Here is a 26,624-nt window from a genome sequence, read left to right on the forward strand (position 1 = left end):
GGATAAGGCTAGCACTGCAGCATTCCATATTTTCACTGTCTCATTTTACATTCTTTCATTCTTACACTAACTATTTTGAGCGCATTAGTGTTTTCACACCAACAGTTACGGCAAGATAGAGTGCAGTACAAGTAGCTGATTTGTATACTCATAATGGTCAAAAAATTGACCCTCAGTGGTCGCCAATGGAAGGAAGAGGAAGCTGTGGCTCCAAACCAACGCAGAGTGTAGAGACTACCACTAAAATGTTGTCAGACAGTAAGCCATCAGTGTGTTGATTGGCTTAACTCAGCAGCCAACCATGCAACAATAATGCAAATGCTAGCTAGCTAGCTAACAGCAGTGATCAGTAATCATTTCTGGTAAGTGTTCAGTGTTCTGGTAGTGAACACTACTCGAAATTATAATCAGTAGATAGTGTACACAATGTACTACATGGAAGTGTATGAAGGTGTTCTATTTCTCTATACTGTCTGACTTCTCGGAGTAGTGTATTTGTTGGGGACTATTATCAGTCAGTGTGATACTAAGTAGATGTGGGATGAAATCAAAAGGGCCCATGTTCATCTCAGTAAAGGAACATATCACAGCAGAGTGGCTCACTGACTTGTTTTTAATAGATGGGATTTTGTGATAATTGAAAAATGCAGAATACCTCCACACTTGTTTTTTAAAGAATGGGAACATTGTGGTTTTGGTTAATCACTGAAAAAGTGAACCTGGTGTGTCTCTTGCTTCATATCAGCACTGAGATTCTCTATGCTTAATTAAGACCATGACTACCATGCTTCAGTTGCCAGGAGCAGATATTGTAAGGAAAACAAATAAACTGTGTTGATGGCAAATATTTTGTTCATATATTCAGTGTGGACATTTTGCATTGTGAATAGGTGACAGATCTGTTCAGTACACAGTAAACATCTCTTCAGTATGTTAGCATACAATGAGAAAATCAAGGTGGCATAACATTCCCAACAAAATGTATTTACTAATGTATATCCCTAATCAGTTGTGTATATGTACAAATCTCAGGGGACAGTCCATTGACTAAATGTGAAAAAAGCATGATAGGGAGAAAATGCTTCAGTCTGGATTTCCAGAGTAAGGCTGCTGTATCAGTAGCATACTGACTGCATTCATAGCATGTTTTACACCCTAATGTTTTCCAGTGCAAGCATGTACAAAGAAAGCAGTTTCATTTTATAGCACTGATCAATCCGATCCAAAGGCTTGCTCTGGGAACTTTTATAGTCACCAGTGCAGATTAGAAGGCTCGCCAGACTTTTTATTGTTCTTGCTGGCTCCCTTTACAGAGCAGTGGATGCTTACGAATGCAGATCAAACTGTCCTCTGGCAGAGGGGGGCAATGTGTTCAGACGCTGGAAAACACTGGCCTATCCCTTTAAGATGAAATAGCTTCTAAAGGCTCTGTGAATGTGGCCCCAGGGAAGAGGGGGGAGAGGCCAGTGGAGCAAGGCAAAGATGATGGAGGGAAGATACATGGAAGCAGGACCATAAATAGAAAGGTGCTTCGACAATGTATAACATCCTGTTGTATTTTTAGTGTTTGGTGAAGGACTACTATGCTTAACTAAAAACTACACTATGCTTAATCAGATTTCAGTGTACTAATGTATTTATTTAATGAGATTACAAAAATATATTATGCTACTTGGCCAAGAGGTATGGTACAAAATCTATCACACCTCCCCACTTTCTCTATATCTCCATCCATCCCTCTCCTCTCTCTCTCTCATCCTCTTTCTTCATTGTCATCAAATAGGTACCCATGGGACCGTAGACCACCTGGTAACCATAGTTACAGGGATTGAGTGCCCCTTGCGAGTATACATTCACACATTCTCTTACATACACATTCCCACAAATACATCCCATACTTGGTAAAGATACAAAGAGTTCCTGAATATAAAACCAAGTAGGGAGTGGAAGACAAACCAGCCTATTGTCCTATAGTCTTAGAAGCCATTAGTGTTTTAAAGGAAAACGTTTGGTGCTTTCCAGACTGGCATTAGTGGTTGTAATGTGACTCATGGATACCTGGAGGTTATAGCATTCCCACCCCTGCATCCACCACCACATCACAGTTTATAACATAGCAATTAGGGTGACACAGCAATTCATTAGTTACAGAGAAGAGAAGAGAAGAGAAGAGAAGAGGAGAAGAGAAGCTATGATTACATTTACATTATTGACGTTATAGGACCTGGATATGTCTGGGGAGACAGAGAGATCAGAGAAAGGGCAGTTGAAGAAGGGATTGTTCTGGTTTGAGGAGAGAAAATCAATCAGTTTAATCTTGGTGAATTCCAGAGAAAGGGAGGGTGAGAAATGACTAAACGAAGAAAGAAGAAGAGTGAGAGGGGGGAAATCTCCCCTGCAATACAATAGTAACAAACTGTGTTTAATGGCATCTGTGACATGCATTTCTGTGATAAGATACCTAATAATAATAAAAAGCTGATAAAGTTGAGTGTGACTGCTGATTGTAATGCAGAACTCCATAGAAACTTCAGCATGAATTAACATGGATCTTGTCATGGCCAGAATCCAGGTATGTATCTGTAGTTGTGAATAAAATATACTGCTCCTGCTTTTGCAAGCAGATAAACTTCATACTGTTTTCAAAACAACACATGACCACAATATATGATAACAAATGACAGTATCAGCTTTTATGGTTGGACTTCACTGTCTCCTTCTTTAAACAAAAGCCTTTATAAAATGGCACAAATTGCACTGACTTAAGCTCCCTGCTTTTAACTGCTCACATATTAGGATGCTTGGCTTGCTCCTTTTGTTTTTGATCTGTGCACAATATTTGCCAAGTGATTCTCCTTTTCTGGAGAGAGCGCAACTTTCCTTGATGTGGCAAATGGACTTAAATCAAATAATAATAGGCTATGTACTGTCTCAGCATGACTAAATTAACTTTGCACTGTTAAATGGCCCATATAAAGAAAACACAGACTTGACATTGAGGTGTTGAAGCTTTAAGGTTTGACTTCAGTGGCTGGCACCCCACCCCCATCTCTCATGCTCTCTACAGTATTCAATAAAGCCAAATGTCATGAGAATTAATTACAAGACAGGAGGAATATTTTCTTCACTTTATTCATCCCTGTTCACATCTGCAGCCCAGGGATAGGAAACAGAGACAGAACTTCAGCTCAAGCATGTGAGAAAATAGTGGGTTGATACTGAGAAAGACATTGGAAGTCAAGAAGCAGCACGCTACTGGATCTGCATCAGTCAGACAACTGGGCCATCCATAAAAACATACTGGATTACACAAAAAGACACTGCAGACACAGATGTGCCGTCTGCAAACACACAAACATACTTAAATCTTACACATTAAGCACACAAGGGGCACGCAACAAAAGGCCATAAACATTCATTTGTGCATGCACATCCACATACTCGCAATCACTCTTTCTCACGCAAACAGAGTTTCGCTTCTATGCTCTTCCTTTCCTGTGATATAATAAGCTCCACATTTCAGTGACTGAGATTTAGAGAAGTGGTTTGTAGGCAGAATTTTAAAGAGACAGAGTCAGGGAGCGTGGGTAGGCAGATTTAGTGGCAGATCTATTGAAGAAGTCTGAGTGGCCTGTATTTATTCATGTCATGGTGTTTTATTCATACATACACCAACTCAAAACTACTGATTTAATGTACAGTAAATGCATAAAAAGTACAGATAATTCAAAAAAAGAAATGACCAGCTGTACCGTATCTGTGATTTGTGCGGTCTGGTTGATACTGCATCACTATTTCAGCTTCAGTGCATGCGAGGCTTGTTTATATGCATAGAGATGCCGACAAGCAGGGAGACATGCAGAAAATCCTCTTTTGTCACTCTTTATTATGATTTTTTCTCCAGGAATTCATTGCGGGTTGAGAGACACAATCCCGACGCGCTGCCACCAGCTCGGTAAATCATAACCAGCAATTTTCTCTGTAAATAGCCAATGTACCAGTTTCAGGCCCAGCGGGAGGCACAAGTTTCCACAGATCTGACACATCAAGGTTAGTGGAAAGGGTATGACAAATGTACCAACAAATACTTTACTTTTAGAGCTGTTAAATAAAGAGGTGATGCTGTGTAAGAAATAAAGACTTAAATGAAAATATGCAGTGGAGAGGTGTTTTAAATGTCACATCTTGTAAAATGAACGCAGCCCTCTATTCACAAATCAATCAAATGTCATCAGTATTTGGATGTTATATATATTATATATATGTTATAATATTTGGATATTCAGGAAATAATCCTGATGTGCACATGAAAGCACATTTCCTAAATCTTGAAAATGAATTATGTGCTTAAACCAAAAACAGTCTTGTTTTTGTTAAAAAAAAAAAAAAAAAAAAAGCACTCATAAAATTCCATTAGACTCAAGGGCATCATTTTGGATCATGGATATTTTAGTTAACGTCATCATGTTGATACTGGGAGAGATCTTAATTTTGTAATTTGGTGCACCACAACGTCAATTGTTGTTTCCAAAGGGTGGGACAGGACAAAGAGTACGATTTTTAAATAAATTATCTTGGAAAATCACCAAACCTGAACCCAACCCAAGCAAGAAAACGCCCTGAATCTGAAACGCAAAACTTCATCTAGACATGCTGGATTTGGGATGGGGAGCAAACACTTACACACCACGTGCTAAGTGAATTGCAGCACAGACAGGGAGAAATGAGTAGAGCTCAAGTTAATTACTACACAAATAACCTATCAAGTCAACTATTATTTAGCGTTTCTGTCAAGAAGGAAATGTGGCTCAGAAGCAAATGTCCAATGGTCCAGTGCCAGTCCAGACCATGGAGGTTGTGAACCACTGACCTATTTTATGCTTTACATCACTGTAGGGATATACACTCATGATTCCAGAAATGATGAGGACAGTGCATAACTAATCCCTGACAATGACCTTTGACCCTGATACATCCTGCCCTCAGGGGAAGAGACCCCACCACTCGATGACATCAGCAGGGTGTTGGGATCACAAGGGTGATACTCCCTCTGGTCATGGGTAACAAGGCAATGATGTGGAAGAATGATGAGCCTTTGTTGACTAAATTATGACAATCAATCCTGTGATGCAACTGCCATCCTTCTGAAACTACAGAAAACATCACCAACAAACACTACTTTTATCACTTATTGATTTGACCTGAAAACAACTGGCTCCGGTCATCACCAGTACAACAATAGAGACTCCAGTGGCAATCCACTTGGGTGTCATGGAAAGTTCTGTCACCATAAAGATGGCCGGGGTCTTCTCATATGTTCACTGGTTAATCAACATATGTGTTTTTCCAGCTAAAGATAGACATGGATAGAGGAGGGTATAGCTGCAGCATGTGAGCAGCCTTTGAGGACTGTTTGTCCTTCAGGCTTCTGGTTGGAGATGATATTGATATTCAACAAAACACTGAATCTATTTTCTCTGAATGTGTGGAAACGACAATGAATTTGAATGAGGGTAACTACAGTGGGAAAAGTGTGTAAAAGAGTGTAAACCAGTCGTCTGACAGAACTTGTTTAAGCCTATTTTTTTTAATTTAGTTTCTTACTATAAGCAATGGGGTTATACATGAACACATTTCAGTGAAGAATAGATAGTTTTTTATGAGTGATCTCTGTATTTATGTTTTGTCTGTGGGCTTTACCTACAACTGAAGACACTGGAGTCATACTCAGTGTAACTTAACACCCCACGAAAATCATGTTTTTTGTGACCGCTGTTGGTTCAACTTCTTACCTTTCTGCAGTGATGTACAAGTGTACTTCAAGGTGTGTCAGTACATCGTGACATCACTGGTGGGACTGTTGGACATATGACCTCAGTATTTCTAAAATCCTGGCAATAGCCCTGGTAACGTATTTCCAAGCACAAATCACAGTTTAGCAATTTAAGAGTGAACCACTATTGTACTTGTTTACAATTTAGACAAAGTGCTCGACAAAGACATATTGTTGTTCATTACTACTTAATATATATATTCATGTAAGCATCTACATAGGCATTTTTACCTACTTGCATGTACATAGTATTTAATGTTTGTGTTTACCCCCTATCTTTTGTTGTTTTTGTATTTAGCTGTATGTTGTTCTATTTACCCTCTGAAAATGGTTCTTGGAACTGTGTGTGAGCTACAAAGAGAGCCATTAAAAAAATCCTTGTATGTGTACACATAGTGGGCCAATAAAGCTGATTCTGATTACTTTCAATTAAATTTGTCTGACATAGTCCCACTGAAGAATATTAGATGATTTATTCTAATGTGTTTTTAGTTTTAACTTTGAGTTTTGCCTTGTTGACTCAGAAGAATCCTTAACTTTTGATTCAAAAACCAAGTACCGAGGTACAAGACTTTCTTATAGTTCCACTCATATTTTACAAGCCTCTACAATGCATAGAAAAATTCTGGAACTTCACTTAAATAAAACTGCACACAGAGAAATATTTCCTATGGATATATTTTTATCCTTTTCAAAAGTAGAAGTGACAAACAGCTTATTGTTAAATGCATGTTCCCCTTGCCCAAAACCAGGGAATTTTACCTTAGAAAGGTACATTTGACAATGCAAGGACTACACAATGTTCCAGTACAATTTTATTTTTTAGCTGAATCCTCTCTTTACCCAGCAGCAAAGGTGATTCACCACAAGCACATTTTCAACCTGTGGGAAACTCTGGGCCCAGTAACAGAAAATATTACATTTGGTCAAACCTCAACATAGACCAACATTTTCTCATCAACAATTTAAATTACACCAAATCTTAACTACACTCACTCTGTGGGATTGCCTCAAGGCTCAGAGGGGTGCCCAGATCTCCCTGTGACACACATGTATAATGTAGAAGCGTAGGCACGATGAATAAGTCAAGAGATAAATGAATAATTACAGTTTATTTTTCCATTTCTGTTTTTGGGGTGACCTGGTTGTTAGTGCATCCTTTATCCCGGCTGAGGAGGAATATAAACCGCTGAGACCAGCAGAAAAAGACATGGGAAAAAGTGAGAGAGGGAGAGAGAGAGAGAGAGAGGACAGTTGAATCCATCTCTCAGTACTATCCCTCCTTCTGGGCATTTCCCCGCTGGCACAAGATACTGTATGTGGACACTGCAGGATTTTAAAATCTACACCATACCACTGAACTGTGTGTGTGTGTGTGTGTGTGTGTGTGTGTGCTGTCTCTTATTTATTACCTGTGTGAGTATACATATATATTTATGAATCAGAATCCCTACATTTGCATAAGCAAATGACAAGCTCGCAAGTGTGTTTCAACTTGTGTGTATATGTGTGGGTGTATGTTTGCTAATGTTTGTCTCTATTTTCCTTTGCTTGTTTGTGTGTGTGTGTGTGTGTGTGTGTGCATGTGTGACTCACTGTTCTCCTCACCAGATGCTTCACAGCCATCTTCATCATCACAGTCGTTTCCACTGCCTCTGTCTGTCTGTGCGCTCCCTCCCTCCTCTTCTTCCCCCCTTCTTCTGGCTTTGCTCGCCCAGCCGAGCTCTGCTAACAGCTCCTAAATAAAGCACGCACAGGTACAAATGTACATACATATTACACATATCCTTCTTTTTACACTGAGGAATTTATCCAACCTCAGAATGAGCCACAGTGAAGGGAGAGAGGAGGACAACATTCAACTCACAGAAACATTACAAACAGCTAATCATAAGGAGGATAAAGGTCAGAGACTGAGAGTGTGCTGTGGCAATACTTTATAGAAGCAGTTTGACATTTTAGGTAATGTGTTTACTTGCCTTTTTGCCAAGAGTTGGATGAGACCACTTTTATATCTGTACACTAAATATAAGGCAACAAACAGCAGGTGATAAGTCTAGATTAGCATAAAGACTGGTAACAGGGTGAAAGAGCTGGCTTGGCTCTGTCTGAAGGTGAACAAAATCCACCTGCTAGCAACTCTAAAGCTCATAATCAACACATTACATGTCATTTGTGCAAAACCAAATTGTAAAAACACATTTAAAAAGTGTTTTTACTGGGGTTTATACTGTATGAAGGACTGTTTCTGTTCTGTTTCTGTTACTGTTTCCTGTTTTTCCAGTCTCTATGCTTTGCTAATTGGTGCCTGCTTCATAAGAAAGAACAGACACAGTATGACAATCTCAATCCTCTCAGGTAACTCTCAACAACAAAGCAAAATAAGTTTATTTCCTAGAGTCTCAAACTATTTAATGATCATGATGCTAAACAATATCAATATCCTTCTCACTAAAGGCACACAACTGGACACAAAAAAAATGTAAGCACAAACACAGAAACATACAAGAACACGAAAGAACAAGAGAGAAAAACACACACACACAAACACAGAGGTCACTGGACAGACTAAAGGGTAATTGAGGTTATGCTGTCTCTGTGTGAATCCATAGTCTTTACTGCTCAGTTAAGTCACAGCTTGGACGCCATGGCATGTTACATAATAGCCATGTCACATGAAAACTTAATATCTCATAAAGCCATGTCAAATATAGGGTATTAACTGAATTCCATGTTAATCCAGTATTGTAGGATTTAACAAAGAAAGGAGAAGATAAACTTTTTTGTCCAAGTTTATCTAAAATGGAGTTATTAAGTTTTCACGTATATACGACGACAGCAACATATAATTGGTTCACTGCGTGATGAATGTGTATTGCAGAGTTAAGGTGGGTAATATATAAATTGCAGCTGAGGACAGAGATAAGGCAAACAGCCACCAGTTTTATAAAGGAAAAAGATGAATTATACCAACATTAGATGCTATTTTATTTTGCCCTAAGATAACATTTCTATATATACAGAGTTGGAGATGCCACAGAGATTGTAACATCTATATTAATGATTTATGTTGCCTTAGAGAGAGAAATCTGTCCAGCAAATTAAACCTTACAAAGGCCAAACTGAGAGTGAACGGTTTGGGATTTTAAAATTACAACAATTTTTTAGAGCTTCATCCTCATGCAGGATAAGAGTGGTTGTAAAAATGATCCTGCACTTCAGTTTCTTGTTGCTAGACATTTCAAAATCCTTTCTACTTTCCAGTATTTAAATATGGCTTAACTCTGCCTTGCAAATATAATCTCTTTAACACATAAAGTGGTGTAAGCTGTAACTCTGTACAATACAAAATGTGATATGCACATACTGTCTGAGTAGGCAAATACTATATATTTTTCATTAGTGTGAGTGAAAATATGCAACAGTATATTATATTGCACTACATGTGTTTGACAGAATCTAGGATTAGCAGCGTTATATGGAGCAGAATATGTTGTGCAAACAGGAACGACTACAGAGTCATTTACAGATGATTCAGCTGAAGATGACTTGCTCTAATGTGCACATGTTATCCAGACCTAAACAGCTGTTGTTATGCTGGTTCACTGCTGAGGAATTTGGAGGAGGAAAAAAGCTGTCCTAAAATACCAGTCTGAGAAACACACCTATTTTTCATGGTGTAATTCCCTGTTAGATAGATGCTAGGTGGATGCATAAGGAGGGACATCTGGCCTCCACCATACAGTAGGTGTGGGGCAGTCGTGGGAACAAGGGGAACCAAGGTTATTATATGACAGCATGTCCGAAGGGACATGGAGAGACTAGACTCTGCGTGGTGATTCACCATCATGTCATTGGACTGCAAATGAGGGCTGAGGGAGGACAAAAATACATTACAGCAATGTTTCCACCAGGACTGTTTTTCTTAATCGTGTGGAGAGGATAGAATTTAAACAGAACTTGGGCCATGTGGCATTGAAACTCTCCAGTGAAACCAACAGGACCACAAGTGAAATTATTCAAGGGTGACAGTTCCAAACGGGGTCCTATCTAACTAATGGCAGGAGAAAAACATGGCAGTTTGTGGCTAAAGTGGGGACTTCTGGTCTTATCTTATTTTTTCTGTTTGTATATTACAGTACAAAATCTGTGCAGCTGAAAACTTAAACACCTCTCCTTGAAATACAAGATAGACAAGACATTCATTCAAAATAATGAGCAATGGAGTGGCAGTCATACCAATTTCTTCTCTTTCAAGCAATCACCACTTTGACTGGCAAGTTATCTTTGTTTGTTCATGACATTAAAAGTATCAGATTGTGCAATTACTAGTATGTATACAGGTATGACTCTGTAGCAGGTCTGTACAGGCTTGACCATATATATGTGTATATATATATATATATATGTATACACAATTATAGCGACCCTATCACCAAAAAAATAAAAAATAAAATCTTGATATTGAGTGATTCTGATTCTATCTCCAATAACAGAGTGTTTAACCCCAATGTTTCTAAATCAGTAAAGTAAATCATTTGTTTTCACATTATCTGCTTGTTGTTACACCCTTGTTAAGTGAGCTCCAGCAAACTGCAACTTCTCGTTTTTACAAATGAGACTGAATGGAAAATGGTACTTTGGGGTGCTTGTAGCCAGATTTTGTTACCCTTAGACAGAGCAAGTCTAGTTGTTTCACCCTGTTTCTTGTTTATATATTGAGCCTAACTCATTGGCTACCAGCTGCAGCTTCATATATAACAGATATGACAGTTGTATCTATCTCCTCACCTAACTCTCTATGAGAAAGCAAATGAGAGGATTTCCCAAAATGTCAGACTTTTCCTTTAAACACTGCCTAAATTAACTGCAGGTCTGTGATGAGACACAAACTCTGGTCTCCACAATGAAATTTACACGTGTCTCTACTTTCTGTATTGGCACTGAATGTTGTCATTAGATGTAAACTAATGATATGCTGCATAATCACTCAATATAAACGTCATTTCTGGGGATATGAGGCGAGACCAAGATACAATAGGAAGAGCAGAATCTCTAACGAGGCTGTCCTCGGCCATGTTCACATTTGCTGTCACTTAAGAAAAAATGTGGATGACGAGTGCTGAGACTGGGACCCTTTCAGTACAGGGGCAGCCCTCACAGGGTTGATTAGGCTCTTCCTGATTGGCTGAGCATGTACATACAAATTTTAATTGCGAGGATAAGCGAGTGGCTACACTAATAGAATCCCATTAGAGGGCAAAGCCTGCGTGAAACACAACCCACTGCAGCAAAGGTCTAATTAACATGTAACACAAATTGGGACAGTGACAGATAAGAAGAGACTGAAAGAAAGACAGAGAGAAAAACAGACCTCCGAAAGGAAATAATTAAAATTCCAAGGATGCTTCTTTGTCCTGTTTCCTATTTTCTTTCTCCTCTCATCCCAGCAGTACGAGTGTTTAAATGGCACACATGACAGGCATGAATAATAATTAATAAATGGCGAGCATTAAAGTGTGTGCCTCAGATGAACAGCTTCCCCCCACACAGAAAGCACTGGCACAGCCCAGGCCTCGGATTTCCAAAGGTGAATCTAAACTTGATCACAGGGTTGGTTTGTGCGCACAGACTTGCATTTTCTCAGTTTGTCAAATAGGTGGAAAGACAGCACAACCCTTTGGAACTGAAAATAGTTTGCAATGCAGATAAGCTGTGTTTTATCTGACTTTCTCCCCCCGGTTTGTGTTGTGGCCTGTTACCATCAGCATCATTAATCCAGTGGGCATACATTACAAGTACAAAAACATTGATCTAAGTTTTCCTATTCCCATAGTGTTTGAGCATGTGTAGGTGTGATCATGTTAGAAGATTCACAGACGATTCAATGTTCTTTAAATGCTAACACGACACATACAGGTTACGTTGAATTAATGGGCCTGTGAAAGCAGATCTCATGCATAAATGATTACATGGCGCATGTGTGGTGTGTGTTTGTGTTTATGGCGGGGCGAGGGGGTGGTGGTGGGGTGGGGTGCTGACTTGGCACTTCCTCAATGTAAATGTAACATGATTAATGGACTCACCACCAAAATTAGACGAAGCACAGAAAGAGCTTCAACAGCAGAAAGAGAAAAATAAGCTTAGTATGTCCCATCCCATGATTTTCCATGAATATTCCATTTCCACCAACAACACTCACGTTAACAGAATTTATCAGGTTTTCTTGACAGGCTATGATTTCCGCTCTTGACCTCACATCTGAGCACTCAGCGAATCGACAGTGAAAGAACTTGTTGTCTCATCAAAACATATCATTAGTATCCCATATTCAAGTATAACTGATTTCTTGACTCTATGTGCTTAAACTGTGAAATAAGTCTGGTGATGTTCTATGTTTATTTATTGTTTGTTTATTGTATTTCTCTGTGCTATGGTCCTCCATTGTTGCCCAAAAAACTACTAAAAACACAACACATGATTGAGCCTCACTGTTATCCTAGGTGACACATTGTTTCATTTCACTGAACATGGACACTGTAGTTTATTTTGTATTGATTCCACACACAGTATCCTGCTGCCATACATTCTTGCTAGCGCACCAAATCTGCTGCTTAAAATAGCCCATAACAAATGCACTATTTACTCCTGTTTGACTAATGTTTGCTAAAAACAACAGTGCTCAGCTGTTTCAGGAAATGATCCAGCTTTAAAAACTAAAAGTTTATACTGCTAACCCTTAAATGCCACAAACAGGTTGGATATGTTGGAAAACTTGGAGAGATGGACCAATACATTGTTGGCTTTGGTTTTCCCATGTAATTTGTCATCAATAACAAAAATAAAGAACATTACTAGCCTTATCGTTTACGGGGCAGCACACCAGATGTTTCTCTGTTGACTTATTTTTGCTTTTTATTTGGTATTTCTCCCTGTACAGTATACATTCATCTTCCTGTCTATCAACCTGTCTGACTCTTTCTAAAGTGTTCTGAACACAGTCACATGGACTTCAGCACAAATAATGAATCATCATTATGAATAACCTTGATGTATCATTTTTATGGATTATATTCAAATGATTTTTATGAATCATCCATGCTAATCGTATCACCGTATTACCATGCTGTCCGAAGCTTTGAGAGTGCTGCATAAATCTGGTTTAATTGGTGAATTAATTCATCTATTATTGCATGTTACTATCTGCATCTGTTTAGAGTGCTGACATTTAAGTTTATTGGATTAAGCAGCACTTCACATACGAGGTGATAACAGATGATTGAGAGCCACACACACACAGACACACACACAGACACACACACAGACACACACACACCACAAAACCCTGAGCCCTGTAGCTAGCTTTAGAAACTGTGTATCACACCTACATCACACTTTAGAGAAACACCATAAGGACGCTCTTAATATTTCATAATAATAATAATAGCCAAAGATCAAACTAACAATAGCATCATTATTTTAAGCCCATAAATGAATAATTCCATCCATTAAAGGCAAGAAGCATCATACCTGCAGAATGCTAACCACCTTTATACATCATGGTGTCACAGCCAAGGTGAGAACAGAAGATATTAATGTTCTGTGGGTTAGAGTTATGAAATCTTCCACAATCTTCTGACTTTATCTACATCTACATATGCAAAATACAACAGAGGTTACTGAATAGCCTGTACACTGGGATAAATAAATAACCTGTTTAGGTCTGCAACTAATGATTACTTTCATTATTGATTCATTTGTGGATTTCTTTCTCAATTAACTGTTTTGTTTATAAATTGAAAAGTGAAAACGTATGTCTATAGCTCAGGGAAATGTATTCAAATTTCTTTTTTTTCTTGTCCTGGAATCCAGTTTCTATCATGTATATATAACAAAGAAATGTAGCAATTTTCCCATTTGAAAAGCTGGAGCTATCAAATGTGCAGCATTCTTTCTTGAAAAGACGACTAAAACGATTGATCTATTATCAAAATAGTTGTTGATTAATTCTTTTGATTGATTAATGCAAAAATACATCAAAGGTGACTTTGTTAAAGAGCCTGGGTACAGACAGTGAGAAAAGGTACTGGTTGTGCACAGAGGACAGTCCCACAGCTGCTCTTGTAACAGTCAACAGGAGCTGTGTCCAAATGATAACGACTGCTTGGTTTGTAAGAGAAACGCAATAAAACAGAGTTATGTATGTCAGCGCACAGAGTTGTGCCGGTGCCTGACATACACAATCAGGTTAACCTGATAATCAGGTTATCAGGTTATTTTTTTCAATTAGGCTGATAAAAATACAACTATTTGCTGCTGTTTATAGACGTTCAAAGGTGTCGAAGATAATCATGTCAGCCCCTGGGAAGATCAGGGTCAGATAGTACATGTGTACTGTACATGCCTGTAAGATTATCAGGTATGTGAAAAATGAGTCCTGATGCAAAGTTGACATTTTGGCCTGATGTTGAGACTGCAAAAAAGACAGGAAAAAAGCTCTAGTGTCCAAACATGAAAATGTCTCTGGGGGTAACAAATTAATTCAGTAAATTTCATGACAATCTGCTCACTAGATTTTCTGTGTCTGTGACAGTGCTAGAGGAAAGGTAAGGGGGGTCACCCAAAATCAATTCTTCTGAGAAATGGGGATATTCAAGAAACCTTGTCATGGGCCAAAGTGTAGGTCAGGGTGAAATTCTTAACAGATGGTGGCATGAGACAAGAGCTACATCTGTCTATGTGCATGTTTAAATTTTCCTAAATGTTCTCTCGCACTGTAGTTTTGCACTGGTGAAAGGCCATGAGGTCAACAAAATAATCAAAAATCAGCATCTCAGGACCATGAATATCTCAAATTTAAACAAATAAGACAATCAAGATGGCTTACACTGGATCAAAGTTCTTATGAAAAATGAACCAGCCAATCAGTTCTGCTATCCCTAGGTCTGCAAAAAGCTTACCCCTGTGAACAAGAGAATGGATTATCTCACACACAAGTTGATGCGTGAAATCTTAAAGTTTGGTTTAAAAAAACTGTGAGAATGGTGTAGTATAGTGGACTAATTTTGACCTCATTTACTGGTCCTAATTTGAAGCGTGTGTCTTCACCTGTGTGAGCTGCTCCAGTTTCTGTTTCGCCCCCTTCAGGACAGGATCTGTATTGCGGATGGTCATCTCCGGGTTCTCCCTCTGGGCTTTTAAAGTGCTGCCAACCACACGACCCGCATAACTACAGAGAGACAAAACAAGAGAGAGACATACAGCACTTAATGCCCCAGTTCTGTGTGTGTATGTGTGTATGTGTTGCTCTCCTGCCCCAGTTTTACCACAGTCACTATACTGAGTGTGTTCAGGCTATGTGCAGACTGGGTTTCATGATTTACTTACTTTACTTCATGTGCGCACTCACACACACACACGCACACACACTGTAAAATTAGTTCATTTCTGGCAAGAAAACAAAGAAGCACAGTCTTTTATCTGAACAGAGGAGTCACTTGAGACTTTTAACTGTAGTGACATGAGCTCATCTCCTGGCATATTGATCGTAATCTCTGGAGTTTTTATTAAGGACTGATTCACTGTTGATAGTCACCATTATTAGTGGTTTTCAACAAGGCTGTAAAATAACTCACTGAATGTAAACTTCCCAGATGTTAGATACCAAATGCTAATTTATTTATATTTGTGAGTATTCACAAATTTAAAATACTGTATCATTAACTCCACTGCATTAACTGTGCTGCAGTTACTGATCACTTAAAATATGATGCATAGCTGTAGTTTTACACCATGCACAGTTATATGGAACATTTCCATCTGGACACCTGCTGTACAACAAATGCATGTACACTTAAGAATCAATAACTGACGTCTATGAAAGGGAATATTTTCGCTCTACTTTTATCACAAATGCATTACTTTAAATGGAGCATTTTCATTTACTTTAGTTGGCCTACTTTTCCTGCAATTACTTTATCATAAGGAGTTCACACTAAACTCTAAAAAAAAGATTAATTGGGTGGAGTAGCCTGAATGTGGAAAATAAAAGTCATCACTGCATGTGATTCTTGATCATCTCACATTTTGATGTTTCTTTCTGTAGTGGACTTTAAACAAGTATCACATCATTTTGTCTGTGTGGGGGGTTGGAGTGGGTGGATCAAAAAGATGATGAAGTGAGAGAGAAGCAAAAGAGAAGAAACAAATGGTTCATGAGTCATATTTTTCCAAGTTTCCAAGTCCCGAACCAGCTTTGCTAGCTAATACAATCAGCCACCAACTCACTAACCACTGAGTCCACACCCTTGAAAACACAAACACGCTCTGGAAAGGGATTGTGGGAACCAGAGAGCAGAGACATGGTGGATGAATCTAAAATGACTTGACTAATGTGAAGAGGTGGTGTGGTGGTGAAGACCCTGGCCTCTGGAGCCATGCTTACCCTGCTGGTCTGGAGTCAGATCCCATCTAAAACTTCTGTGTGATACATGAAGTCTCTAATTAAGCTTTACAAATCTGTGGTTTACTCTCACACAGATTTTGTTTTCATGCACACATTTTCTCCCGATAAGAGGTCTTATTAATGTCAGGGTGTTCACACTCAAGTTCAGCTTAGTCTGGTTCTTTTATGTGTTTTGGCTGGATGTTATTCTTGATCATTAACCCTGACTTTGGCAATCGATGATAACTGCTCTCACAGATGTGCTCATGAACTGTCTCTGTGAGATACGTTTTCAAACCCAGCTTTGAGCGAGCCTCGTATTAAATACGCAGCCAATCATGTACATCAGCAGATCAAGAGCTCCATGTTTAATTTAAGAGGGGATGAGACTACAGATCCTCATGGGGAAAATTAGGTCACTAGAGAGGCAAAAAATATTATAATGCACTGGGGGAAAGAACACAGTACATAACTATAATAAAAATAATCAATAGAAACAAAACCAAATCAAATTAAACACTATACTGCTGACACATTAAACATATTCAGAAGCCTAGAGTGGGTATGGGAAAAAATAATTACGACCAGTTTTGCTCTTATGTTTAATGATGAAATGCATGATTGCGATAATGGTGTTTCTGCTGCCAATGCTGATTACTGGAGAAAAACTGGCTTGTAAATGAAAAACATAATGGCTACAGGAAAAGAACAATTGACAAAGGTCTGTGTGACTGTACAACCATCTGCACAAATTAATGGAAGCTACTTTTCAGTGTGTGAAAACAATTAACATTTTTTTAAAAGATGATGCAAAGGGTTAACAGGAGTCAGTAGATTTTGATTTATAGTGTAGCATTGGATATTCATTATAGCACGAGTGCAACACTAGACAGATGTAGCAGACGTGATCAGGAAGTATTGTGCTATATTGCATATTAACTGTGTTCCATATCTTTTACTTTTTGAAAAGAGCTGAGAGAGAGAGTGTTGTCTTTCTATCACTGTGATGGAGGCCAGGGATGGCAGTACAATGGAGTGCACTGAAGGACAAATGTGCTGCAACTACTCACAACACAACACAACCAAATACAGATACAGATATCTGCAATAATGTCTGAAACATGCAAAAACAAAAACATGTAAAAGAAGCTCAAATACCACCAATACCACTGATGAGTAGCAAACTTCAATTACTTCAAAAAAAAAAAAAAAAAGATGTGTGTCCCAGCCATGTTCATCGCTTTTGTGTTCCCTGGAAACACCTCTGTGTCATCTGTGCTACTTACGGTGCGTTTCTGTATTTGCAGCGCATGTGTTGTCAAATTGATGAAGATGTTTTCTTAACTTGTGTTTTGTTTTTCAAGTTGTAGAGTATTGAGCCCTCTTGGCTACTGTACTGAAGGTTTGCAGTGGAGATGTCTAGTGACAAGAGGATGAGAACTGAATGTTTTTCCAATTTGTTTCATGTTGTCATGTTTTCAATGATGTCCACCGGCATGAGAAACTTAGAAATGTATAAGGAAATGCAAAAAATCAATAACAATTGTTGTGATTCCCAATGTGGTAAAGTTTACAGGCATACATCATCCACAGAGCAGCCACAGTGGCCCAAACAGGATCTGTAGCTACACTGTAAACCTTTACCACAGCGTAACGCTATTGACAGTGGGCAAACTTTAACCTTGAAAAGATTTCCAATTCTTCATGGTCTGAAGTGCTTTAAAAGCCTTTTAACAGACTACATTGAAATAGCCACTCAAGGAAATACTATGAAAGAATCTAAACTTGCCATCTGCTATTTGTACACAAAAGCAACAAACACTTTGTATAAACTGGAGCAGTAAGTTGATTTGTTAGTGGGTGGGCTGTTTACACGTTTTTCTCACAATCTTTGATCTTAACATGCCACGCTGCACAAAACAAAGTGAGGAAGCCTTAGAAATCCAGAAAGCCTGAGTTAAGCCTAAAGTTAGCTGTCTAACCCACTAATCCTACTTTATGAGACAGACCATAACTCCTGAATCTCTTTTGTATTGCCACATAAACAAAAGACACATTTAAACACTATCACCATGGAAACCGCTTATATTGATTACAGAGTTGAACAACAAAAGATCAAAAGGTGCATCCTTGCTATCTATGTATATGCAAAGAATTTGATTTCTGCTTTTACTGTATGAGAGTATGGCCAATAAAAATTTACAGATGGTGCATGTACTGACATGCCCAAAAAAGAATGAGTCAGTATTATGCATAATAACAGGATATTGGTGCACGTGTTTACGCATTAACACATGTGATAAAAAGGCTGAGCAGACCCCCCTGAACTGATTTAAGACAGAAAAAAGAGAAAAATATGAGAGGGAGAGAAGAGAAGGACAGGAAAGGAGGAGAGTGAGGGGGAGGATGGAAAAAAAAATAAATAAAAGCTCAATTAAAAACCACAGACTGTACCCCAGGGGGAAATCCCAAGATTTCTCAGACTCCAGCAAAGATTTTAGGGATCAGTGTCAACACCACACATCTAATGAATTTGCGACAGACGCAAGACTGTCAACATCTAACAAATATTCTGGCAAATATCATGCTTTCCTTCATCTGCATTAAAGCTGGGAATTTGCTCTTCTTCGTTTGTAACAAAACAGCCAATAGTGACAGGAAATCGATTTGACCTTTATTTATACAAGGTTTGCTGAGCAATACTTGCTCTTTTACCGCAACACCCTGTTTACAGTCAGACACAAACAAAACAAAACAATTAGCAAAATGAGTCAAATCATTACAAGAGCCAATTATTAAGAATGGGTTTGAAGTTATAAAGGAGTATAAACTGTTTGGATTTTTTAATGGTTTTGCCCATTACCTGTGCACTGACAATAAAGTAGTGTTTTCTTCCACAGTGTAAAAATAAATATACAAGCCGGCAATTTTCCAACAAGACATTTGTAGTTAAATAAACACCAACAGTTGTTATGTCTCTCGGTAAAGGAAGACCAACTGACCTAATCATGAAAAATGCAGTGGTGAGAGTTGTAATTATCTCCAGTAATGAATCCAAGAGCTTAATGGTAAATGGAATCTAGAGGCTTAAAGGTGGAGGCAGGAGCATGTCTATAAATTAGATCTCCGTAATCAGGAAGTAAGAGGCAAACAACACTCAACAACAATCTTTCTTCATCTCAGAGGTTTCTGCAAGCCAGGCTCTTAGTTTTTCTATATATCTAAATGTAAATTTATCAGCAAGACAGATATCAACTTTTTTTATATTCTGTGACCTTCTCAACATTAAAACCAGCTGCTGTGGAGACATGCAAATTACTGTGATAAATATCTTTTTAAACATACACACACACACACACACACACACACACTTATATATATATATTTGACAGTTAAGCATGGAAGACACAAGCGCTGGCATTTACATGAACGGTGAACTGGTGAGGGCTTAAAATGAGAGGAATTCACATTGGACTGATAAATAGCTCTAAAACCATGTCCATCCCTTCTGAAACCAACGAAGTATGTGATATTTTTCATGTAAAGCTAAAATAAGGTAACCACTGAGATGGGGCGACAATCGGCTTTAATAACAAGACTGATAAGGAGGTCTCTGAGAGAGATGCCTTCAGCTGTTATTGATCAGCACTTCAAGGATAGGTGACAGGGAGGACAGCACTTGAGGTCACTGCAGTCTCTGCTACAGATGCAGAGGGACCATGTGGGTCAATTTCCATGACTATGACTATGCAAGATGTAATGGAAAGATCAATTATTTATGTACTAAGCACCATAATGATTGGTGCAATAGAGGGATGAAGAAATGATGATGGATGTTGTCTCACCCATCAACTCTCTGTAGCCTGGAGGGTCTTATGCACAAAAAACAGGAGTGCAAGCTGAAAAGGTGACCCGGGGTTGTCTGTACGCAACTCTTTGCTATTTGCAGAGAGGCATTCTTAAAACACCCTGCCTGCAGCAGCAACACATCTGTTCAAAGATGAAGAGATATTATTCTTACATCATTTTTAACAGGAATCAGTTTCACTGAGGCTGGAGGTGATGAGGTGGTGGCTTCACTTCTTGTCTGCTCTTTTCAGTATTGTTAAGTTCAATCAGTAAGTTCAAGCAGAATGAGCAAATAAATTCAAGTTTTGCAGAAATGTTGTGACTGTTCATCAGGTCTTCACCTTCTCTCTCATCAATATCTGTTCAGTTTGAGCAATAAATCTCACCTTGTGGGTTTTGCTTTATATTCAAGTGGAAAAGATGGAATCTACAGCATCTGCACATCTAAAGCATTTTCTCATGTCCAAAACCTGATGGCCTGTTGAATGGATTGGAAGCTGTCAGTGCTGTGAGTGAGCTATTGGCCAGACTACACAGTGTCATTTGGCTGTGTCTGTTTGACACCAGATGATAATATTACAGAAAGTGTGCTGCAGACGACACAGAGAGGTGCAACTGTGAGTGACACTTAATAAGATCCGGACAACGACAGACATAAATCACCGGCACCATAATGAAAATGCTGCTCTGCCGCTGCCCTCGGTTACTGTGGGGTTGCTAACGTAATATACACAGCGATCTATTCTTCTGTCTCATCTCCTGGATCAAACGTTTAAAAAGTCTGCAGTGTGCACACAGACACATTCATGCACGCTTGTACACACACAGTGAAAATGAAATTACCTGAGATAGTGATCTGATGTGAGGGAGGTGTGTAATTATGAGAGTCAGTGCCTCAATTGTAAATCTAGCTGCATTCCTGTGGAGACATTTGCATAGCTCTGTCACAATCACACTCACACAAATGCGTTTATATCTTTTGGACATTTTGAAAAAAGAAAAATACAAATTTTTTTATTTCAGATCTTTCATCATAATATAAGTATAAAACTGATTTTTAAAATTTCAAAATTGTCAAGAGGGGACTTGCAACCCTGGGTGTCTGCCTATCAAACAAGGACCACCTATCAACACCAATCAAACAGGAACCTCCATAGCCTGCAGCCCAGTGGAACTGCCTGTGGTGAACACAGACTGGGACATGAAAACATATAAAGGCTTTCAAGATGCCTTTGTTTTTCACATTTTATCTTGCCTTGACTTTATACTCTAGAAATAATCAAATAGTGTTGCATTTGATTAGCACTGTGTCCAAAAGGCCTCTGGTGCCTTACAGTAACTAACTAACACCCCACTCTCCCCAATGGACTCAACTTCACTCTGAGTGCTTTTCAGTCAAGTAAAAAAAAGTAAGAACCTACATTCTCAGAACTTCCTAGCAGTGCTCTGACACACTGAGTTATTTGGTCAAAGACACTTGAGGTCCACTTATTGGAGAAGTCTTTCATCTCTGTTGGACTCTAAAATTCACCAAGGTCTGAACCCAGAACCTCAAAATTTCAGAGCAGTCTTCTATCACCCTGAGACATTTGGTCAGACACTTCAGAGCTGTATGTCTTAGAGCATTTGAGTATGACAAGGAAGAAACTTATGTCCTCAAAACTTCCAAGCACTTCTCTAACACCCTGATTAAGTTTAAATAGACAATTCAGCAATATTTGTTGGAACCTCTGAGTGTTTACTTTAGGTGTTGGACTTCAAAAGCGCAGCACCTGAGGACTGAGCTATTAGAACCGACACACTTGAACTTTTTTTCTTTTGCTTTTGACTCTTTCCTTTGCACACTGGATTTTATTAATTATTAATTTAGTGAGCATCAAATACTCATAGCCTTAACCTCAAAACTTCTCAGCACGCCTCTGACTCTTAGAGCCATTAGGTCAGGAGCATTTGAGCAGTGTTTCTTAAATCTTTTGTGTCCTTTAGACATTGGAAATCAAAATTTACTAGGGTTAACTGAAACTTGAACCCACAACCTCTAAATCCAACACCCAGAGTAAACATCCAATGTCATGGCCCTGCACTGTTCTTCCCCACTGCCGCTGCCTGTGTTGGCTCATTGGTCCACTGTTGGTGAAAGTGTGTAATGATGGGGAGGTTCATTGTTGGATACGTATGTAAACACACACACTCACGCGCACTCATATGCACACCCACATACAGACACAAACTATACCAACAGCTGAGGCTTATACCTTTACCTCTCGTATCAGATGAGGCAGTGATATACTGTGGTTTGGATAAATTATACTTAGTCTCACTCTCTCTATCCTCCCTATTTTCCTCTTCACCCCCTCTGAACATTTCTCTCTCTTTCTTTAAGCAACATTTTCTTGACTGTGAAGTGGTAATGGCTCATGTACAACAGATGTTCATGCATAAAGAAAATACACAAAACACATTTAAAAAATTGGGTGTGGCAGGTCTTCAGTGGTGGAAACAGAGTTACTGTCTGATTACTTAGGATGGTGATAAAATGCTTCCCTCTTTTGGAGAAACTAAGCTATTACAGTTCTAACTGGACCCATTAGAAAGTGTATATTAATCTGTCTAAATAGCTGTACAACAGACATCTATAAAAACTGTAACCGTTATGAACACAGTTATGCAATATCAATACATTCTCTCTCAATACACATTTGTATTGTCTTGTACTTTAATGATATTGTATGATCTGGTTTCCTTATTATATTATATTATATTATATTGAGTTTGTGGGAATTATTGTGTCTACACAATGATGATGAGGATGGTGATTTATGGGTGATTCTGTGTATTTGTATTGTGTTGTTAATGGCCTTATGTCAGTCCCTGATGTCCTACTGACTTGTTAACAAAATAAGGGAAGTCATTTAAATGATTACTCTAAAACCAGCATTATCTAAATGTGCATCATAATGACCCACTATCATCTTACTCAGTGCTCTGCTCTGTCTGCTTGAGAGTCCTGTCTGTGTGGGTGTGTGTGTAGGTGGATGAGGTGGAACGGCCAGGAGCAACTGGGGGATTGCCTGTTGCCAGCTGGGTCTTGCCATCACCTTAATTTATGTGTATATGGCCTTGGGCCTTCAGTTTGGTTTGGCAGCTAATACCAGCAGTTTTTCATTGGTCCTCAAACTGCTCAAGGCTACTTGTTGGTAGATGTATTGTGAGTGTGTGTCATCAAATTGTTTAATATTGTAAATATTAATAGTGATTGTATTTGTAAATTGTAAGAGAAAAAATTCCTGCAAGATGCTATTTAAGCTGCTCTTGGGAATAAATGTTTCAGCCAAATCATTTCAGTCAGTCATGGCTTGACTTTGGGACTAGTGAGGAAATAAGATCTTCTGTTGCACTCTCATTTCCTTAGACAGCAGACAGAGGTGCCATCATGCTGGCTCGTAACCCAAAAGAAAGAGGAGCTTAAAATCTGCTCTCCTCTCCTTTATCGTCCACTTTAAGACTTTCTCATCAGTCTGTGTGTTTTTGCCGCCTCTTTCTCCATCTCACACACACTCTCTCACCAACACAGACATTTGTAAGTGAAGTGGGTCAGAGGGCGGAGGAGATGAATGGAGGTCTGAATAGAAGGATGGAGCGATGAATGGATGGCTGAATTAATGAATGAATGGGTGGATGGATAGATGCAAGAGAGAAGAAGATGTAAAGAGGTCAGAGAGGCACAGAATGGCTGCGCTCCAACACAGGCAACAAGTGCAACAACCCTTCTAATCCCTGTAAGACGAATCTCACCACCTTAAACCACGCACTTCACAGATAAAAACAGTCTGAGGATTTCTCAATATTTTACTGAATATTTTAGTCTTGTGCGTGTTTACATGCTAGAATAAAGATGGGAAAGGCTGGGTATTTTGTTTTTGTTCACTCAACAATTTTAAGCTGTTACTCATATACTCAGACTTTAATAGCTGAACACAGAAATCAAAAAATTCAGAGGCCACAGTAATCAGAGGCTATTAAGACACATAGTGCCTTGGAACAAAACACTCCACTAAGACATTTTATCCTCTGTGCTTATTTTTCTTAAAAAACTGATTTAGAACATCAGGCAACCTGATATGTCAGCGAAGCTACAGCTTTTCTGTATCGCCCCTTTGTGTGGAACACCTTTCCAGGCAGAAAAGCAGGTAATTAAAATTTAATCACACCTAATTTTTCAATAACATCTCTACTGTGTGGCAGTGTTTTGGCTGAATATGATAAACTGCTTCTTTGGGGTGTAATTCTATCCAAATGCTTAAGCAGTTCAGTTCTTTGACTTAAGGCAAAGTATTCAACAAGACAGTCATTAAGGGACTGAAATACTTATACAACATATGGTCATCACAGTTTAGTGATTTTTAATAAGGAATTCTGAATCTTAAACATATTGTCATACCGTATTTTTCCACCATATTTAGCCAGACTATAAGATGGAACATATTCAACTACAAGAATTACGACACTGAGGGTGTAACCATCTGCATTTCTTCAACACATTAATGTACATAATAAATGTATATTTTACATGAATGTATGTTATGGAATGTAGCAATGAATGTTGGTCCTTTTGAGTTTAGCCATATATTCTCTGCCCCGCTTCTCCTAAGATATCAGCTGACACAAAGAAATGGCAGGGCTATTAAATACAAGGTTTACTGGCCTTCACTGTAGCACTGATCGTGACAAAGCAATGTATTTGTGCGTTTGTGTGTGTGTTTGTTTGTGTAGGATGTCCTTGCAAGGCTACATAGCCTGTTTCATATGGTTGATAGACCTTTAACAGAAAACGCTCTCCATCACAGCAACTGATTCCCTACTGAGATGGATAGTGTGTGTGTTGGACAGGGCTGTGAGATGTCAGATGAGCACAATCCCATATTTCTGTGTGTATTGCAGGGTTTGTGTGTGTATGTGTGTGTGTGCCCATTTGTCTTGTTACCAGTTTAAGCTGCCAATGTAATCACCATGAGAAAGACTCTGGAAACGAACTCTCTAACCTTCACAACCCTGTCATCCCCCTGCCCTGGCAACTATTAGGAACCACACACACGCGCGCGCGCACACACACACACACACACACACACATACACTTACAGACAACCACATACATATGCACACACGTGCATGTGCACACACACTCTCATATGCTCCACTTTTGTCTTCTTTTTTAATTAAAAAAATATTCTGAGTAAAATTAACACACAGACATGGATGACTACTCAAATGAAGCACCCATTTCTTGCACTTAATGCTCATTAAGTTTCAGATAAATGAAGAAAATACAAACACGCTGGATGGAATGTGATCCTCTCAACAATAATCCAGGAGATTTCACATTGATATCAGACTTACCTAAAGTAACAAAAACATGATTTATGCCAGTTAAGTGCAGCTGAGTTCATGTAAATTCCCAGGTGGCACTTAATATCTTTCTCACACATTCAGTGGATTGTCACTTTAGTCTGGAAGCTACAGTATATTGGAGTAAATACATCTCCCACATCAATGTTGTTGTAATGTACTGCAGAGTATGGGCACAGACAGAGGATGCAATGCTAAATACTGTAGCAGCACCACATTCTCGCACTCAGGGACAAGTTAACTATTCACTACCTCTGATTTTACATGGCCATTTGAATGGTAAACATTTTTCTGTAGCTTTAGTTCTGTACTCAAGCATATCAGATCTAAACTGAAATGCTGAAATTTCACATTCTCGCCATTAGGGTTACATTTTCATCATTTATCCAGGACCACATACTGCGTCTGAGCAACTACTCTACATGCCTGGTGTTTGGTAGGCCCTTCCTGGGAAAATTCTTTTGCTACAATGCAACACACGTACCTCTCTGCGACGTCTTGGCCACTCCAGCATGTGTGCTGCTCAACCTCCATCTCACTCTCACAAAGCATCTCTGGCAGCTCTGAGAAAAACCACTGGTACCGCTGGATAGAACCCTCAAACTCCCTGAGGGAGAGAGAGAGAGAGAGTTGTGCACAGTTGAATACTTGGGTTGTTGTAAGGAAGAGAAGGACTAATGTACTATATGTTTTTATTTGTTCCAGTTAAGACTTGTTATGCCCAATTGCCTGTGAATTCCCTTCTGATAGACTCTGTTTTCAATAAGTTACTGAAAACAACAAGGGGAGAGAGGGAAGTTCTTAGTACCTTTGAAAATGAATGCCTGATGAAAATCATATTCAAGTTTTCATTGAATGATAATAATTAAGGCGCAACTGGTGGAGATTAATTTACCTGGACAGTTTTTTCAGGCTTCGACTCTTGTCACCTCTGGAACCTTTAAGAGGGAACAACCTATTGGAAAACAAATGTGCATAGACACATCAACACAAACACACACACATACATAAAATATCTGAATTGATTTTCTTCTGCTATGACTCAAGGTCTCTCTGTCCACTCATTTAATGTATGACAGACACTCTGATACA

General features: G+C 38.8%; 1 protein-coding gene across 3 annotated transcripts in view; it reads right to left on the bottom strand.

The window, feature by feature from the left end:
- The window catches only part of LOC108902611 (glypican-5), a 48,768-nt gene that overhangs the window by 11,600 nt on the left and 10,544 nt on the right, over positions 1 to 26,624 (bottom strand). Inside the window, exons 6-10 of one of the 3 annotated variants that reach the window (XM_018704550.2) lie at positions 26,428 to 26,487; positions 26,017 to 26,139; positions 14,942 to 15,062; positions 7,442 to 7,571; positions 6,696 to 7,022 (exon numbers count right to left, since the gene is read on the bottom strand). In XM_018704550.2, the coding sequence (XP_018560066.1) occupies positions 6,994 to 7,022; positions 7,442 to 7,571; positions 14,942 to 15,062; positions 26,017 to 26,139; positions 26,428 to 26,487 (463 nt within the window). In that variant the 3' untranslated portion in view covers positions 6,696 to 6,993. Of the gene's footprint in view, positions 1 to 6,695; positions 7,023 to 7,429; positions 7,572 to 14,941; positions 15,063 to 26,016; positions 26,140 to 26,427; positions 26,488 to 26,624 lie in introns of those variants that run through there. The other 2 variants (XM_018704549.2, XM_018704548.2) reach the window with 2 other exon arrangements.

This window comes from Lates calcarifer, linkage group LG17 (genome assembly GCF_001640805.2).
Source record: "Lates calcarifer isolate ASB-BC8 linkage group LG17, TLL_Latcal_v3, whole genome shotgun sequence".
Classification (NCBI taxonomy): domain Eukaryota; kingdom Metazoa; phylum Chordata; class Actinopteri; family Centropomidae; genus Lates; species Lates calcarifer.